The sequence below is a fragment of the Danio rerio genome, chromosome 5 (genome assembly GCF_049306965.1).
Source record: "Danio rerio strain Tuebingen ecotype United States chromosome 5, GRCz12tu, whole genome shotgun sequence".
In the NCBI taxonomy this organism is placed as follows: Eukaryota; Metazoa; Chordata; class Actinopteri; order Cypriniformes; family Danionidae; genus Danio; species Danio rerio.
Genome location: NC_133180.1, coordinates 37,845,623 through 37,863,351, shown reverse-complemented (window position 1 = coordinate 37,863,351; position 17,729 = coordinate 37,845,623). Strand labels below are relative to the sequence as shown.

At 35.8% G+C, this 17,729-nt stretch overlaps 1 protein-coding gene and 1 long non-coding RNA gene across 2 annotated transcripts; one reads left to right on the top strand and one right to left on the bottom strand.

Annotated features, from left to right (window-relative positions):
* Window positions 1-13,175: 13,175 nt before the first annotated feature.
* LOC141385557 (uncharacterized) lies at window positions 13,176-15,978 on the bottom strand. The gene is made up of 2 exons (XR_012406166.1): window positions 14,851-15,978; window positions 13,176-14,594 (listed from the first exon to the last, which is right to left on the bottom strand). It is a non-coding gene; the product is annotated as an uncharacterized lncRNA (long non-coding RNA).
* h3f3c (H3 histone, family 3C) lies at window positions 13,225-17,439 on the top strand. Its single transcript, NM_200003.1, is given in 4 exon segments — window positions 13,225-13,285; window positions 14,115-14,258; window positions 14,342-14,495; window positions 16,091-17,439. Coding segments are annotated over 3 exon segments (411 nt in total). The 5' UTR covers window positions 13,225-13,285; window positions 14,115-14,130; the 3' UTR covers window positions 16,220-17,439.
* Window positions 17,440-17,729: the final 290 nt, after the last annotated feature.

Here is a 17,729-nt window from a genome sequence, read left to right as displayed (position 1 = left end):
CGATAGAAAGAATATAGTTTTTGTTCTAACCAAAACCTGAAGTTTTGATTTTAAAAACAGCTTATATTTATTGCAACTGACAATGATCACCTCAGGTACACCTCATGTGCTTTATTCAGTGTTAAATGATAATAATGTAAGTTTGAATGCCATTTTACATGACATTTATACTGAAAGCAGCCGTAGCTCTTGAAAATAAAATAAACCTTTGAAATGGAACTTTAGAACTGTGACAAGCCAACACATATGAGTGACTCAGCATGTACATTGAATAATGTTAAAGATATTTAATATGTATTATTTAGAATATAAACCTTACCATTTCGTTGGAATGCAGTAAGTGCACTATCCTGTGCTTCTGAATGGCTTTATTTCAATTTATGTTGTATTGCATCTGGTACAAACAGTCAAATTGCTTGCAAATCTCATTACGTAGCATGTTGTTAGGACACAGTGTTACAATGTTACCTGCTCACCTAATGTTTTAATGTATTATTTGCTAATTAATAACCACCTCATGTGGAACTCTAAAATCTGTTTCTCATTTCGGAGTCTGCTACTGTCCACCAAAGGTTGCATTTTCAGTCGCGGGCACATGCTTTGAGAGCCTTCATGACTAAATAAATGAAATACACTGTTTTCCACAAAGGCAACCCGGGGTGCCTAAATATAATTGGCTAAAGTGGCATTGGGCGGGTTAAAAAGACCAAAGACAGCCATTCCGACACATAACACATATTTTCAAAGCAGAATATCTGACTTTAGCATTGTGCTTCAGATAAACAAGAATGTTCAATCAGCATGTTTCTTAAATATCTGCAAACATCTTAGGTATTTTTACCTAAGATTTAGAAGAGTCAAAAATGTACATACATCACATTTCTTTTTAAAAATGTAGTCCTTTTGTTGTATATTTTTGTAATTACATTTTTAGTAATGCATAATTTTTTTGAACTGCCTTTGATTTAAGTATTTACTCAAATGGAAAGTCCAAGTTTAGATGCTTTTTTGTGAGCTTTACGGTCAGTCCAGTTCAAGGTGCTAGAACATAGAAATTTGTACACAAAACAATTTGTCCTTAGTACACGTTGTTCAGACAGAAAATAAATTATATTAATCTTGTTCATTTATTGTATGTGGATGCCTGTGACTTACCATAATGTGCTCAATGCTTAGATTTGACATCATAAAAAAAATATTTGCCCAGAAAATGTAAACCATATGCTGTAGTAATTTGAAAAAATACCAAACTCGGCAAACTAAGGACATAATCCACAACTGAGCCTCTGCAACCCCAGGGTTTAGCTCTGAGACTAAGAACAAAGCTTTGTGTTTTTGAAATATGAGTTGCTGTAAGGCAAGATAGAAGCAAACATGAATGCTGCCGGCAATTTTCTTACTTATCTTTGCCATTTAGCAGATGCTTTTAATCCAAAGCTACTTACAGTTCACTAATTGCAGAGAGACTCCTCGCTGGAATAAGATGGAGCAAAGTGTTTGGCTCAAGGGCACAAGGAGCCAGATCTCAGCTCCTGTCAGCTCTTTAGCTTCAGTCTTAGTGGTGCTGGTGCGTATAGTTCACGAATACTGTTTAATCACATATTTTTAGGGGAAGGGAAGTGGAACCACACAGATCAGCAACCATGACATTCTGTTTCTGTACTCCATGTAGTTAATAGTGTCATTTTCAAGAAAATACTGATTTATTTTCTGTTAGACTAAGTTATTATGTAATTAAATTCGTAACATAAAGGTTACAAAATGGATATTTTATTTCACAATAGGGTGATGCCATACACTACCTGACAAATTTATTTTTGTCTGTCCACATTTTAGGAACAACAAATAACTTGACTTAGTTGATCTTTTGTTTGTTTATTTTACCTAACTAAAATATCTGCATCTAGACATTTTTGCAATTACTCAAATAACCTATTAATAAAGTCGTCTGGAATGGCAAAGAAATCATTTTTGCAGGACTCCCAGAGTTCATCAAGATTATTTGGATTCATCTTGAATGCCTCCTCCATCTTACCCCTGACATGCTCAATAATGTTTAAATCTGGTGACTGGGCTAGCCAATCCTGGAGCACCTTGACCTTCTTTGCTTTCAGGAACTTTGATGTGGAGGTTGAAGTATGAGAATGAGCGCTATCCCACTGAAGAATTTGCCCTCTCCTGTGGTTTGTAATGTAATTGGCAGCACAAATGTCTTGATACCTCAGGCTGTTGATGGTTGCCATCCACTCTGCAGATCATTTGCACACCCCCATACTGAATGTAAGCCCAAACCATGATTTTTCCTTTACCAAACTTGACTGATTTTTTGTAAGAATCTTGCGTCCATGCGGGTTCCAATAGGACTCCTGCACACTGTAAAAAATAAATCTGTAAAATTTACAGTAAAAAAACGGCAGCTGTGGTTGCCAGTACATTACCGTTAAAAGTATTTTTTTCATTTTTACGGGAAATTACCGTATTTTATTAATTTATAGAGGTAATATGTCTGTATTTTGAATTATCAACATCTACACATCTTTTGTTACACAGTTAGTCACGTAAGCACACCCACATGCAGGTGGTGATGAGGAAGTTACATAGTGAGCCAATGCTCATCACAATCAACTTTTCCCACAAGCAGAAAAGAGTATCAGCATATAGAAGGTGCTCAGTGTCATTCACACAGCTACTAAACACCAGTATGGTAACACACATAAAATTAAAGTCATGAAATAAACATTGTTTATCAACATTAGATGTAACATAAATCTCTAATGTACATAACTGATGGGGAAACAACTAAAAAGATCCATATTAATATCAACAAAATGCATAAAAAGTGATGTGCCATGCAGAGAATTTTGGGAAAGTCAATTTACGGTTATTCACCGTATTTAATAAGGACACATACCGTTAACCAGGTTACGGATTTGTACTGTAGCATTTTTACAGTTTTTTACCGTTGAAATCACTGCCATTTTTTACAGTGCAGTATTTGTGATGATTGGGATGCAATTCAACAGATCACTTTTCCAAATGATCAACGAGAAGTCAGGTTATTATTTGTTGCTCTTACAACTGCAGTCGACGACAAGAAGAATAATTTTTTGTTTCATGATGAACATAGGTTACACTTTATTTTAAGGTGTTAAAGGTAAACTATTCATTTAACTATAGTATTATTTACTTTACGGTTAGGATTAGTTGCATGTGATATGCACGATTGATTGTTATGAAACAATACATAAATAGTTAGGTTTCCTCATGAGATTGGGCTGAAAGAACCTGAAGATCTGAAAAAAATGTGCTTAAATTTTAAGGAAACCAAGGAAACTGAAAGACTCATTCAATGTTAAATGTTCTTCATGGGAACGTTGATGCCAATAAATAACCTTTAATTTTAAAGGTCTTGTGTATATGTGTATATTATTTTTAAAGAAATGTGCATATTTTGTTTAATGTTTAATGTAATCTCAACCTAAATATGAGGAGAGGGTGGGACATAGTGTAGCTCCCGCCTCCCGCCCTTAAAAAAAAACAAACAGCCAATAGTGTTTCGTTTTATTGCAGCTGTGCCTGTGAGAGTGGTTGAGCTCAAGAGCATCAAATGAAAACCAAATGAGAAGGGTTTGGAAGTAGGCGGAGCAGGTCAGATACTAGAGAGCCTTTGAATGGACCAGATTTGATGAGAAACTGATCCATTTAAGCAGAAGTAACTTTGAATGTTTATATCTTCTAAATGCAAATGTTGTCACTGTTTTGTAGCACACTAGCTCATATATATATATTCTTAAAACCAATATACTGATAGTAACATATATACTTTTATTATTTATATTCATTTCACAGGACCTTTAAAAGTGCATGGATGTGAAAACAGGAAAGCTGAAGGGATGGTATGTGCACATTTTACCACATTATCTCCTGTGAGTCAACAGAGCAGATGCCATATCATACTGTGCTGTATATGCTGATCCCACTGTACATGCGGTTACTGATAAACCTTCTCAGCACTCCAGTTCTTAGTATACTCATATCTCCTTTTAAAACACTTCCAGAGACCCAGCTGACATTTTATTTTTGGTTACCAGAATGTTATAGGAACATACATTTTTGGTCTCAAAAACAATAACCTAATAAAAACCAAGAGGGCAAGTTTTATTTCGATGTTATTTAAAAAAAACAACCACTCTGAAACATTATTTATAGTTTAAAAATAAACCCTAAAAAGAACATTCCCCTGACATTGTGTTTTTGGTTCTTTAATAACCAAACAGAAAGCATAAGCTTTGTTAATGGTGCAGTATGTTTATAGAGGACCCTGTTTGAGTTTAATATGTGACTGGCTGAACACAGCTCTTTTGAGAAGTGCCTCAAAAGCGTAATCAATAGTAATTAAATGCTCTTAAAAGGCACAGTGCTCATCAAAAGGTTTGGAAGAAAGCTGGTCCAAAACTGTGGGGATGGAGTGAATGTCCTGTGTCAGAAGATGAAGACATATGGGCTGTAACTGTTTTCACACTGAGTCTCACCTTGCTGTGATACCTGGCTGACCTTTCAGAGCACACAGGCGATGAGTGTGAGGGGATTATTAGGCTGGATTTTTTGTTTGGCTTATTTGTCAAAAAAAGCTGTAGATATTATATCATTCTTATGGTGTGCGTGAGAAATTGAGCTCTAAAACTCTAAATTAAAATCATATTTAAAATAAAAAATGATGATTAATATTAAATAAATAAATAAATAAGGAACATCCTTGATCTGTTTCTTATTATGTATAGAAGTATCGTATTGGGTTTTGGTATTGGTAGATCCTTAAAATCACTGACTCGAGTGTAATAGATATTAAATAAAAGACAGCATGTTACTGTGAGGTTGGGTTTAGGGTTGGGGTAGTTGTAGACATCCCTTCTCAAAAAAACGAGATAACCTTAAACATTGCCTATAATAAGTTCACACCAACAGTCAGACTATGAGTACACCTATTTATTGTCTTCTACGTATTACTGTCAACATTGGTCATTGTATATTGTTTTGTTTTTTGGGAGTATGTAGCACGGTGATGCAGTGGGTAGCACTTTTGCCTCACAGTAAGAAGGTTGCTGGTTCGAGCCTCGGCTAGGTCAGTTGGCATTTCTATGTGGAGTTTGCATGTTCTCCCCATCCAAAGACATTCACTATAGGTGAATAAGATAAGCTAAAATTGGTTAAAGTGTATGTGTGTTAATGGGAGTGTATGGGTGCTTCCAAGCGATGGGGTGCAGCTGAAACAGCATCCGCTACGTAAAACATATGCTGGATAAGTTGGCGGTTCATTCCGCTGTGGCAACCCCAGATAAGTAAAGGGAGTAAGCTGAAAATAAAATAAATGAATGTTCCATTTTTTTTGCACTGTCTTTATTTTGCACTGTCTTTATTTTGAATTTTTAATTAAATTTTATTTGACAGATTTTAGACAAGCTGTACAAAAATACAAGTATCCCATACATTTTAAAATAAAAACTGTTGAGGATAAAAACACAATAAAGCCCTAGGCTTGTTTCCATTGCGGTCCTCGCTGTTAAATAAACAATGTATGGCTTCAGAATACCAATGATGCATAAAACAAACAGTACCTTCACATTTTAAAACAGGAACAAAATAATTCACAAATACATTCCTTTATTTTTCTTTTTGGCTTAGTCCCTCTATCAATCAGGGGTTGCCACAGCGGAATGAACCACCAACTCATCCAGCATATGTTTTACGCAGCGAATGGCCTTCCAGCTGCAACCCTATTTACAATCAAATAACATATAAAACAAAGCATCCTCGCCCACCATGCAAACTAATTGTCCTCAAACAACCACCTTTTGATCACTTTTTTGAACCTCCTTAAATCTTTTATTTCCTTGACAGATTTTGGTAATTTGTTCCACATGATTGCACTTGTATTTAAAAACATATTTTTCCTCACAAGACTTCTAAATTTAAAAAAACAAATATTAAAATACCAACCCCTGATACTGTATGAGCGCTGTTGCCTCACCATTTGAAAATAGTTCACCAAATAACTAGGAACCACGTTATTAAAGATTGTATGTACCATTCCCAGCTTTAAAAAAACATACTCTATTGGTCCGTGTACATTTTGTTCATTTGTTTTCCATTTTCAAACGGAATAAAGGAAATGGAGAAAACGGCCGTTTTCCCGTTTTTCTTTTGCTCACGAGAAAACGAAAAAACGAGATTTTGGCTGGATTTTCGTTTTTTGGTTTAGGATAGGAAAACGGATAAACGACTTTAAATTTCATTTTACACATGTAGGCGGTGCTGAAACGCCCACTTTCCTCTAATTGGTCAACCAAATCTGCGCTCGTGACGTCACCCTCAAAATAAAAGCCTTACACGCAGGCTTTTAATTATTATTTAATTATATATATAAACAAAGTTTACATATTCTATCATTTGAACCACACACAGTTAGCAGGCTTACATTCATTGCGTATGTATAAATTAAATAAAAACGTAAATCAGCAGTATTCTTAGACATTTGTCATTAAAATAAGGTCATAGTTCACTGCCAAGCTTCTTGCTGCTGTGCACCTGATGCAGAGCAAAGAAAGCCATTTCTGAGCAGCACCTGGTTTACATGATTGTTTCAGAGCTATTGTAGGCCTAAATAATAGCCTACTCTGTATAAAATAATAATTTATTATTATAATTATTATTATTATTATTATTATTATTATTATTATTAGGCCTATTATTATTAGTATTGTTATTATTATTATTTACTTAGTTATTTAATGGTTGTAAGAACACAATGGACCCTGCATGGGGCTATAATAAATGGTACCATTTGTTTCTATTGGATTTTCTCCTATTTTAATTTAATATATGCCTTTAGCCTATTGTAAATATTTATTTGATAATTAATACTTTTTTATTGCAACGTCAAAGTAGGCCTGTCTTATTATTATTATTTTTTGTTATTATTTTGTCGTTGTTGTTATTATTATTGTAGCAGGAACATAGCCACAGGTGTGGCAGAGTGTGCTGGTGCCACCCAAAGTGGCATCTTGCACCTGAAAATAGATGCCTTCGCGCTCAAGCGCGCGCAAAAAAACTTGCACAGGCAAAAGTAATGATGAATGTGTTGAAGGAAAAAAAAACATTCTAATTATTTGTTAATTAAATAGTGCAACATTATTCTCAGTCAGTGTAGGCTGAAAAAAATAAGATCGCCAGCATTTCAAGGGTGGTTTTATTTTTAGTTCATTGCTGTGACGCGCTATATTTCACTAAGGCTGCATGAGACTGCGCATCTTGCTTATTTTCTCTATTTTACATACAGAACATATCATACAGTCCAGGTTCTACCGTTCTTATGAGTGTGGGGCATTGCTTTACGGTGGTAAAGTGGATTATTTCTTGGCAAATTCATAATGATTCACTTTGTTTAGTAATAAATTTCATAGTTATAAAATAACTACATTTCAAGAATATGTTAACACTTTCAACTATTTAGGATTATTTATTGCATCAAAAGTAATTTCAAAGTAACATTAAATGTACGTATAAACTGCTTAATTTGTGTGTGTAAACACCTAAGATGCAAAAAGCTTATTTAGACCAGAATAGGCCTACTAAATGCAACGGTCAATGTATGTAAACTTATGACCTAAAATGTCTTAAATGACTAAATTTAAGTCTTTTTAAGTTTTTAAATAATTTAAGTTTAACATAAATGATTTAAACTTTAAACTTCAAATTAACAGAGTATGGCAAATAAATTGTTTATTAAATGGAGGTCAGGTGTCTTATCTTAATTATAATTATTAAATATTATGACACTATAATTCAGTGGTGTATTGGAGAGTACGCACCTTTTAATTAATTAATTTTAAATAAGTGGTTTATCCTAAATAAAATGCAATGGGATCGGTGTGCAATGAATAGTTTGAAAACCCCTGGTTCAGACTAGACGAGCTAGCTGTCTGTGCGCTGCGCTAATAACTTGGCATTTGCTCTTTTCGGTGCTGCCAGATGCATTTATAGTGCATAAAAAATAAAAAAGGTAATTCGGTAAAGCGCGCGATGCGCGCAGAAATAAGCGCACTATATGCATATGTCGAATTAAGTTCTCTTTTTCTTTAATCAAGACTTTTCCATTCGAGGAATTACAGTTATTAATAGCTTAGTCCTTATAAACGATCAGTTTATAAAATACACAATTTACGGATCAAGCCTAGAATGAAGAATACGAAGAATATGCAACGCATTATGATCCTTGAATAATCAGAGCGCATTTATATAAACTATATATTTTATATAATCCATAAATATTAAAAAACATTATACATTTAAAGTAATGGAACATTATATGTTATAAAATCTAAACTATTATTTAGGCTACAGGCTAAATAGAGGCGCCTTTTCGGGGCTGTTCAGCGCGTGCGTCAAAGAAAAGACATGACACAATCTCTATAAAAACTAGTTGTTTATTTACAATATCTAAAGGGATATAAAACATCTAACATGCATCTCCATTCTCAACGAGTTTCTGTGTTCTGCATTCTTCACAGACCTAGGTCTCATTCCGAGGTAATCTGTAAATATTCTCATTTGGTTCTGGCACATTCTTGATTAAAGGTGAAACTGACCGGCGCAACGGATGATTTGTCATGTAGGGTGACTACAGTTATAATACACGTTATGGAACTATTTCACTTTAATTTCATATTATTATTTTATTAAACAAACAAACCAGTTTTTGTTTTGGCTCTGCATGCAGCGTATTGGATCTTTGAAGCATTGCACTTCAAATGTTATTCCTTTTTTTTATTATTGTATTTTTAATATTTTTAATTATACAACACAAAATTGGTTCTATACATTTTCCTATAGGCTATGATGAAGTGTATATTTTTGATCACACAGGTCCTATACAAAACTGTGTGGATGGATGATTTGTTTCTCCGTGAAAATCACTCATTTAATAAGCAAAACAGGCCAAAATGTTGTTTAGCTTGCGTCAAACTGGATGGACAATTTACAAACATATTGAATACAAAGGCTGGTTATTTTATGCAATGAGGGACCTATTACAAATTAAAGAAAATTATTTGCATATTAAAACGAAAATATATAATACAACAACAAATCCTACCTCCTAAGAAATGACTTTAGATAATGTAAATAAGCATCAAGTTTTTTTTTTGAGATTGTGTGTCTAATTCAGTAGTGTGGTGCGTTAGCGTGGGTTTCCTCCGGGTGCTCCGGTTTTCCCCACAGTAAAAAGACATGCGGTACAGGTGAATTGGGTAGGCTAAATTGTCCGTACTGTATAAGTGTGTGTGTATGTGTGGATGTTTCCCAGAGATGGGTTGTGGCTGGAAGGGCATCCGCTGCATAAAAACTTGCTAAATAAGTTGGCGGTTCATTCCGCTGTGGCGACCCCGGATTAATAAAGGGACTAAGCCGACAAGAAAATGAATGAATAATGTGCAATACTAATTTAAAATACGTATCACTAACCTTATATGTGAAATAGCAGGGCCCGCTGTAGCACTTTCTCAAGAAGAGCAAATGTCAAATTATTAGCGCAAAGCACATGTAGCGAGCTCATCTGTTTGTCGGAACTAGACACAATTTTTTTTATCAACTATAATGTGTTTAATTAGTTAATTTGAAATTTATGTCATTATTCCAGCAATAATTGTTGAGTGAAAGAATGCGCTAGAAATATGCATTGCGGCTCCCTTTATTGTACAGGCTTATTGCACGTAAACTTTTTTAGGTTCGGCTCTCGAATTAGTAAGGTTATGAGTAAATGTTATTTAAAATATTTAAAGCCTGCCATCTAGCCTACAATAACAGCAAATTTAATAAAAAAAATAATAAGACAGGCCTACTTTGGCGTGGCAATAAAATAGTATTAATTATCAAATAAATAATTACAATATATAATTAAAATAGGAAGAAATAAATGAAAACAAATGGTACCCTTTGTTTTTATAGCAGGGCCCAAAGTGTTCTTATTCTGGTTCTGGTAACAACTATTAAAAAGAAAAAAAAACACACCAAACAATAAAAACACTAGTAACTGATAATAATAATAATAATAATAATAATAATAATAATAATTATTATTATTATTATTATTATTATAAAGCCCTTGCTCTGAAACAATCATGCAAACCAGGTGCTGCTCGGAAATGGCTTTCTTTGCTCTGCATCAGGTGCACAGCAGCAAGAAGCTTGGCAGTGAACTATGACCTTATTTTAATGACAAATGTCTAAGAATACTGCTTTACGTTTTTATTTAATTTATACATACGCAATGAATGTAAGCCTGCTAAATGTGTGTGGTTCAAATGATAGAATATGTAAACTTAGTTAATATATATAATTAAATAATAATAATTAAAAGCCTGCGTGTAAGGCTTTTATTTTGAGGGTGACGTCACGAGCGCAGATTTGGTTGACCAATTAGAGGAAAGTGGGCGTTTCAGCACCACCTACATGTGTAAAATGAATTTTAAAGTCGTTTATCCGTTTTCCTACCCTAAACCAAAAAACGAAAATCCAGCCAAAAGCTCGTTTTTTCGTTTTCTCGTGAGCAAAAGAAAAACGGAAAAACGGCCGTTTTCTCCATTTCCTTTATTCCGTTTGAAAATGGAAAACAAATGAACAAAATGTACACGGACCTCTATTACTAACACTTAACATACCTATTTCTTAAAAAAAATAAAAATAAACTCTGTGCAAATGGGCTCTATGATTAATTTTTTTTATTATTCATACTAATTTATTTTATGCCTTTTGCCATTTTTCCTTCATATTCTGTGAGCAACTACTATATCAAAAAGAGATAGCATAATCAAAATGGGGTTGAATTAAAGCTCCTCCCAATAATTTTGAACATCCAACAGATCAGCTTGCCTTACACTGTCTGGGGCCAGCACCTAAGCTTTTTACTCATCATAGTACGCGTGCTGCTGATGATGTGAAAATAAAAGTGATTTGATTGATATGGATAAGCAAGAACGTGTTGTTTTGTGTTTTTGTCGGTAACAAATAACTGAAAATAGGCTGTTTAATAATTAAATGCACACCTGATGTGGTGATTACACCTCATATGTGCGTTATTATCTAATAATTGAATAAACCCCTTAAATCAATTATCCCACTTACTACACTTACCACACCTAATAATGGTGAGGTGCTGTATTTGTCAGGTTTTGGCCTTCATACTTCAGTAATCACGATTTTACAACTTCACATTTTCGCTGTAAAAACACCAATAAAATATTGGAGGAGCAAAATGATCTTGAAGTATTGTTGCAGAGAACACTTCTTTTTGAGATATGAATGAAACAAACTCCTCAGCATAGCCGTTTATATGAATGAGCCCACCACTTCATCAACTCTTGTTGGTCTGTTCGAGATTTTCTGGAGAACAGTGCTCTCTGTTGTTTATAAAAGGCACTGCAGTTGGTAGCAGGAAGAAGCACTGAATGAACCTTATTTTCCCTGGAGGAACATACTGGGAAGTGAGATGAAAAATAGTGCAATAAAAATGCTGAGATTGCAGTGTTACCATCTGTATTTCCATCCTACACCATGCACCTCAGAGGGGAGTCTCGGGTTGTATGTAATTAATCTGAAAATAATAGGAGGGGGGCTCGTGATTACAGTGGCATAAACATGTCCAGCATATATAATGCAGTAGATTTATATTGCACCCCAAATGAGTACACCAACAGATTTCACAGACAAACACCCATCTCACTTTTAAATATTTTTTTCTTTATGATCCCATACAATGAGATATATTTTATTGGTTTATTGGAATTACATTAGATTAGTCAATACCTACATTTGAACTAGTTTGATTAACTAAATCAATATCATTTAGCAAAAATGAGCACACTATATTAGAGAATATATTAGCTAAAAATATAAAATATATTTCCAATTAACATAAAAATCAGGGAGGCCATACAAAATATTAAATACATTTTAAAACACACACACTACACTAGGGTTTGGAAATAAAAGCACAAAGCTATGAAACTGCTATACGCTGTGCATTCTTTTACTTCAAATATATTTTAAAAAAATGAGTAAATAAATTACCCTTTTATTTGTTTTCACCCAGCAGCCATTGCTAACCTTTAAATGTTTCTAATGCATTAGCTACTTTAAACATGAATTAGAGACAGTGTCATATTAAAGACTTCAAAGCACTTTTAGCCTCAGAGACTCTATGATCCTTAACTAAAAGCTTTCATTACTCTTGAGACAACCACTCACCACGCTATATTACATTACAGCCCCGTCAGATCTTGTAGTCTAACTGTATTTAGTAGCAGAGTGCTTTTGCACATACGCAGCTATTATGAGGAACATAAAAATAAACCCAGTGGGTTTTGATACGTAGTAAATGGCACATCCTTCCTGAAATGCCACTGAAGCCTTAAAGAAAGCATGTGTTTGAGACAGGAATGCACCCTTTGGTTAGTAGCTCATGGCTGTAGGCTGGCTTTGAATGTCAATCTGAAAAAGAGTAAAACTATGTATGACTGTTCTTGAATTATCTGGTCAGCACTCAGAAACATGATACAAATCTGCAAATAGTGAATGGACTATTGTAAATTGAAGAGGTTGAATCTGTGAGAGTAATAATATGAATGCAATAATGCACATCATTAAAATAAAATTTTATGTACCCAGGTGGTGTATAGTTGTGTTTTAAGTTATGTATATTGATGCTTCAGGAAAAAAAATGACCAGTGAAGGTACAAATAAAGATTTAGTCTTCTACGTTACCACTAATACTAAATTCCTGAAAAATGACCCGTGAAGGTACAACTAAGGATTTAGTCTTCAAGTACTAGTATTAAAATTACTTCATAGCGGTTATTGTTATATAACCAGCAGTGGATGAACCCATTACCCCGTCTCAAAACCCGTTGACCGCGAAGAAAAAAACAACAAAAAACAAAAGAAAATGAGTAAAATCCCGTCTGAATCACACCACTTAAATGCTTCGTATTAAATACAATATTTGCATTTGACTCAGATAAAGCGGAAAATCGTAATGGACTTGGCACTGTAAAATTTGATATTTTTGTGTTTACTGTTTTATTGAAGTGCATTCTGGGAGAAAATGATTGACATCGCGGCCATTTTGGCTCTGGCCGCCCCGCTCCCATTGTGTGTGAGATAGTAAATACTGACACTGCCAGACAAGCAGAGCACATATTTCACCGCGCGAATTAAAACACGTTCACCTGAGGTAAGTGCCCCAGTGCATCACTGTCTTCTCTCTGATGTACTTTTCAACAGCTTTGTGAAACTTTTCTGCAGAATTGTGTTTATTTTAAGCGTTAAAACGTTAAAATCTCATCGTCTGAAAATGAAAAGCCGATGGCGAGACGCGAGAGAAAATAGGCTCTCCTTTTCGCGTCGGAGGACACTCTGAAATCCGTCCCACTTTCGTGTGCCTCTATTTACTTCGGCTAAACGGCGTAAATCCGCAGCGGACATTCGCTCTAAGCGGCTATATAGTTGCCCAAGGATGCCTGCTACCGTATTTCGATGTCTTTTTCGCAGTTCATGCTTTAGATTTTGAAATTTATTTTAAAGTTTGCGTCCTCCCCTGTGCCTCAGTGCACGGACTCTCTCCAGTTGCCGTTCAAATTGCAGCCATAATCTTGCGGTTTAGGGCGGGGCTTAGGCGGGCTGAACTGCCCCCACAACTGGCAGAACGGTCTGCGATTGGTTCATTAAATGTGCTTCTCAAATGCTACTGGCTACTGATTTATTGTTGTTTTTTATTCGTCTGTGATTGGCTGAGAGGTCGTTTTAGTCTTTCCTGACTGGTTGCATTTATTTATTGCGGTTAATGTGACGTGCAGGGGGAAACGGCCTGAAATAGCATATGGGGCAGGGAGTCAAATACCAAAACAAATGTAAAACTAGAGACGCTATTTTTAGTTGAGGTTTACTCACGTCTGTAGCTTAATCTTTGCGTAGCATTCAAAATTTAATATTAAACTGCTAAGTTCATCATGTTAACTCATTCATGTTTCACATCCCTGACTCGTTTTTCTTGTTTTCCTCAGGTGATATTGACTAGCAATGGCCCGTACAAAGCAGACTGCTCGTAAGTCCACTGGAGGAAAAGCTCCCCGTAAGCAGCTGGCTACCAAAGCTGCCCGCAAGAGCGCTCCCTCCACTGGAGGAGTCAAGAAACCCCATCGCTACAGGTGAGATTCCAGACTTACAACTGCTAAAAAAAAGGTTTTTCCACTGCTGTTAAGCATAAAATTAAACATATTTCTGTTTGCAGGCCTGGAACTGTGGCTTTGCGTGAGATTCGTCGGTATCAGAAGTCCACTGAGCTGCTGATCCGCAAGCTGCCATTCCAGCGTCTGGTTCGCGAGATTGCCCAGGACTTCAAAACTGACCTGCGTTTCCAGAGCGCCGCCATTGGTGCACTGCAGGTGCGTATAGCAAGCACAGGGCTGTCTGGCCCTGCTCCTGGATGGTCAGTGTCTTCAAAGATGTGAGATCCAGCACACTTGCTTGGATATTTCTTATTGCTTAATCCCAAATGGCACACTTTATGTGCACTTGCCATGTCATGCACTTACAATGGCAGTCATATCAAATGTGTCCTTTTATTTCACAAGACTGTAGAGCATGCCTTTCGGAATGGTGCTTATATGTGCCACCTCTGTGGCTTGTTATGCATCTTTGATGCAAACAAATTCACATAACATAATGTCTGACTCCTGAAAAGACCACAAGGGTTCAGAGTAGGCATGGGCCAGTATAAGATTCTGACGGTATGATAACCTTGGATAAAAATATCACGGTATTGTGATTACTGCTCTAAAATATACTCTCTTTAAATGTTTGGGTAAAATCAAAAACTTTTTCCCCTTTGAAAACTATTGATTGAATTTTTTGAAAGTTTTATAATATTTTGAAGCTGTAATCTTGTCAGGCTAAACACAGATTTAAACACAGATTTATTTACAATTCAAAACGGCATCTTTGAATATTTTTTCTGCTGGAAATGCTGTTGTCCTAAAAAAAAAAAAAAAGTAAGTAAATAAAAATATTACACATACTTTAGGAATTGTATAGCTGAAAATTATGGCGGTTTTAAAACCTTGACTTTTCTAAACCGTGGTATACCTTGAAAACGGTTATCGTCCCATGACTAGTTCAGAGTGCCATTTGAGGTAGGCCCTGAGGTGAAATTTTTACCAAGTCATAGCAGCATAACATCATAAAAGTGCTGACCGTTAAACAAGGCATATATTGTTATTTAATGGCAACTTGACCTCTATGACACTTATCCTAATCTTCTCTCTTATCCTTTTTTATGTTTTTAATGCTGTTTTCGGATCTAATCAGTAGGCATTAGATCTCTCATAGAGTCACACGAGCAACTGCTAATGGTGACTGTCTAGTGCCAAAGTGTAAGACCTCTTTTGGTTAACCTGTTTTCTCTGTTAAGGGAACCAAAAGGTGGAATGATTTACCTGTTAGCCTAAAATTAGAAAGTAATATAAATGTTTTAGAGTACTTAGAAGTTGGTTAAAAACAAAAAAGCAGCACTACGCATTTAGTCTACTAATAGTTTGTTTGATCATGCCACCTTTGCTTTTGCTTTAAAGCAATTTAATGTAAAGAATTATAAAGTTGTGTATATTAATCTACTTTATTTTAATTTTATGTGAAGCCTCCAGTGGAGAGATGTTGAGAATTAGCAAATCTGCTAAAACACTTAAACGAATGCATTTTTTGTCCAGTGTATTTGTGATGTCCATGTCAAATAAATCAATAAAATTAACCTCATCCACTGTGATGTACAACGGTAAATGAAGATAAGATAAAGTTTGACATTACACCTGAAACACAAGTTATGCATCAGATCTGAAGCTCAGATCTAAGAGGATGGTCCATTTCTTCCCCCAAAAAAAATTTAAATAAATTTGTGGCTTTGTTTGCAATTGATCATGTCTTTTTTTACTTTGTGTGATGTTCAGGCCTAATTAACGCACTGCCTATGTGTGTATTCTTGCAGGAGGCCAGCGAGGCATACCTGGTGGGTCTGTTTGAAGACACTAACCTGTGTGCCATCCATGCCAAGCGTGTCACCATCATGCCCAAAGACATCCAGCTGGCACGCCGCATCCGCGGAGAGCGTGCTTAAATCTCTCCCTCTCTTTCTATCGTCCTCTTTATTTCTTTCTGTCTCTCCACTTGTTCTCCTCCTGCTTTTCTTGGTAGAGTTTAGAGTATCAGTGATGGGGAGTAACGTTGTCTCAGTCTGCTAGTGCTGTCTAAAATGACGCGTAGGGTACCTATATGTGCATGTAACAGGTGCTGCTGATCACACACACACACATGCATGTGCACAAACTCACAAACACAGACGCATACTCAAACATGGTCACATATGGAGCGTAAACGAGGTCCACTCATGCCCGGTTCAGGGCCACACAGTCAACAAACACAGAATGAGAAGAAGCCTCACCCTGCACTCACACTTACTCCGCTGTCCTGAGAGAAAACAGGGTGGTGTCTGGGGTCAGTCTGCTTAAGGGGAGCGGAAACTTCCACAGCAGGGTGCTACTAAAACTGCCTCAGTCCACCTGAATCCTCCTCCAGAACCTCAACCACAGTTTAATCCCAGCATCTCTGTTACCCTTGATCCATCCAGTACTTTTTCAGTTCTCCCTGTTCCTTCATAGTGGGGGTGCTTGTTGGCTCAGGCTTCTTCTCTGTGTGAGTGTCTGTGGGTGATGTGATCAGCAAAGCAGAATCGTATTCAACTGCAAACCAGCATCTATTGGTTAAAAAGTTGTTACTTGTAATATTGATGATTACTATTATTGTTGATATGGTGTCTTTTTTCTTTTTTTTTTTTTTACAATGCATACATGAATTGTTCTTTAGGGGAAAAAGGATTATCCGCCGAGAATCAGTTTATTTCCTTTATTCATGTTGTAGTAAAAGCCGATCCTGCTCCTCCTGTTATAACTTCAGGCAGCCACAGGGGGGCGCTCTAAACCAGCCTCTCATTCAACCTCACTGTTCAACTAACATCCAACTCTCCCTTTCCCTTTTCGTCTTTCTCACTCTTTTTCTCTCGTTTTTTTCCACTCTTTAAATTACAATTTTGTCAAATTAAAGATCGGCATTAGAGTCACAGAGTGTAGCAAAAAAAAAATTCCTTATGTTTAGAAGAACTCTAGTACTGAGTCGTTCACTTTGTTTGGGTAGAACTGCTCCTTCCCTTTCTTCGTGATACCCAATGTAACCTCATGTTTGTGCTTCTTTTATTTTTCTTATTCAGAAATTTAAATAAGCTGATCTTTGTATTTTCCAAATTTCTCATATTCTGGTGGTAATAAATAGATGTTACACAAACATTGTCGCTGAGTTTTATTTACACACACACACACACATGATCTAAGCACATGAGATTTGAAGACCTTTAAATGTATAAACATTGATTTGTCTATTCATTCAATTTCTTTTCGACTTAGTCCCTTTATTAATCAGGGGTCGTCACAACGGAATGAACCGCCAACTTATCCAGCATATGTTTTACATAGCGCATGCCCTTCCAACCGCAACCCAGCACTGGGAAACACCCATACACTCTTGTGTTCACACAGATACACTACAGCCAATTTAGATTATTCAATTCACCTGTC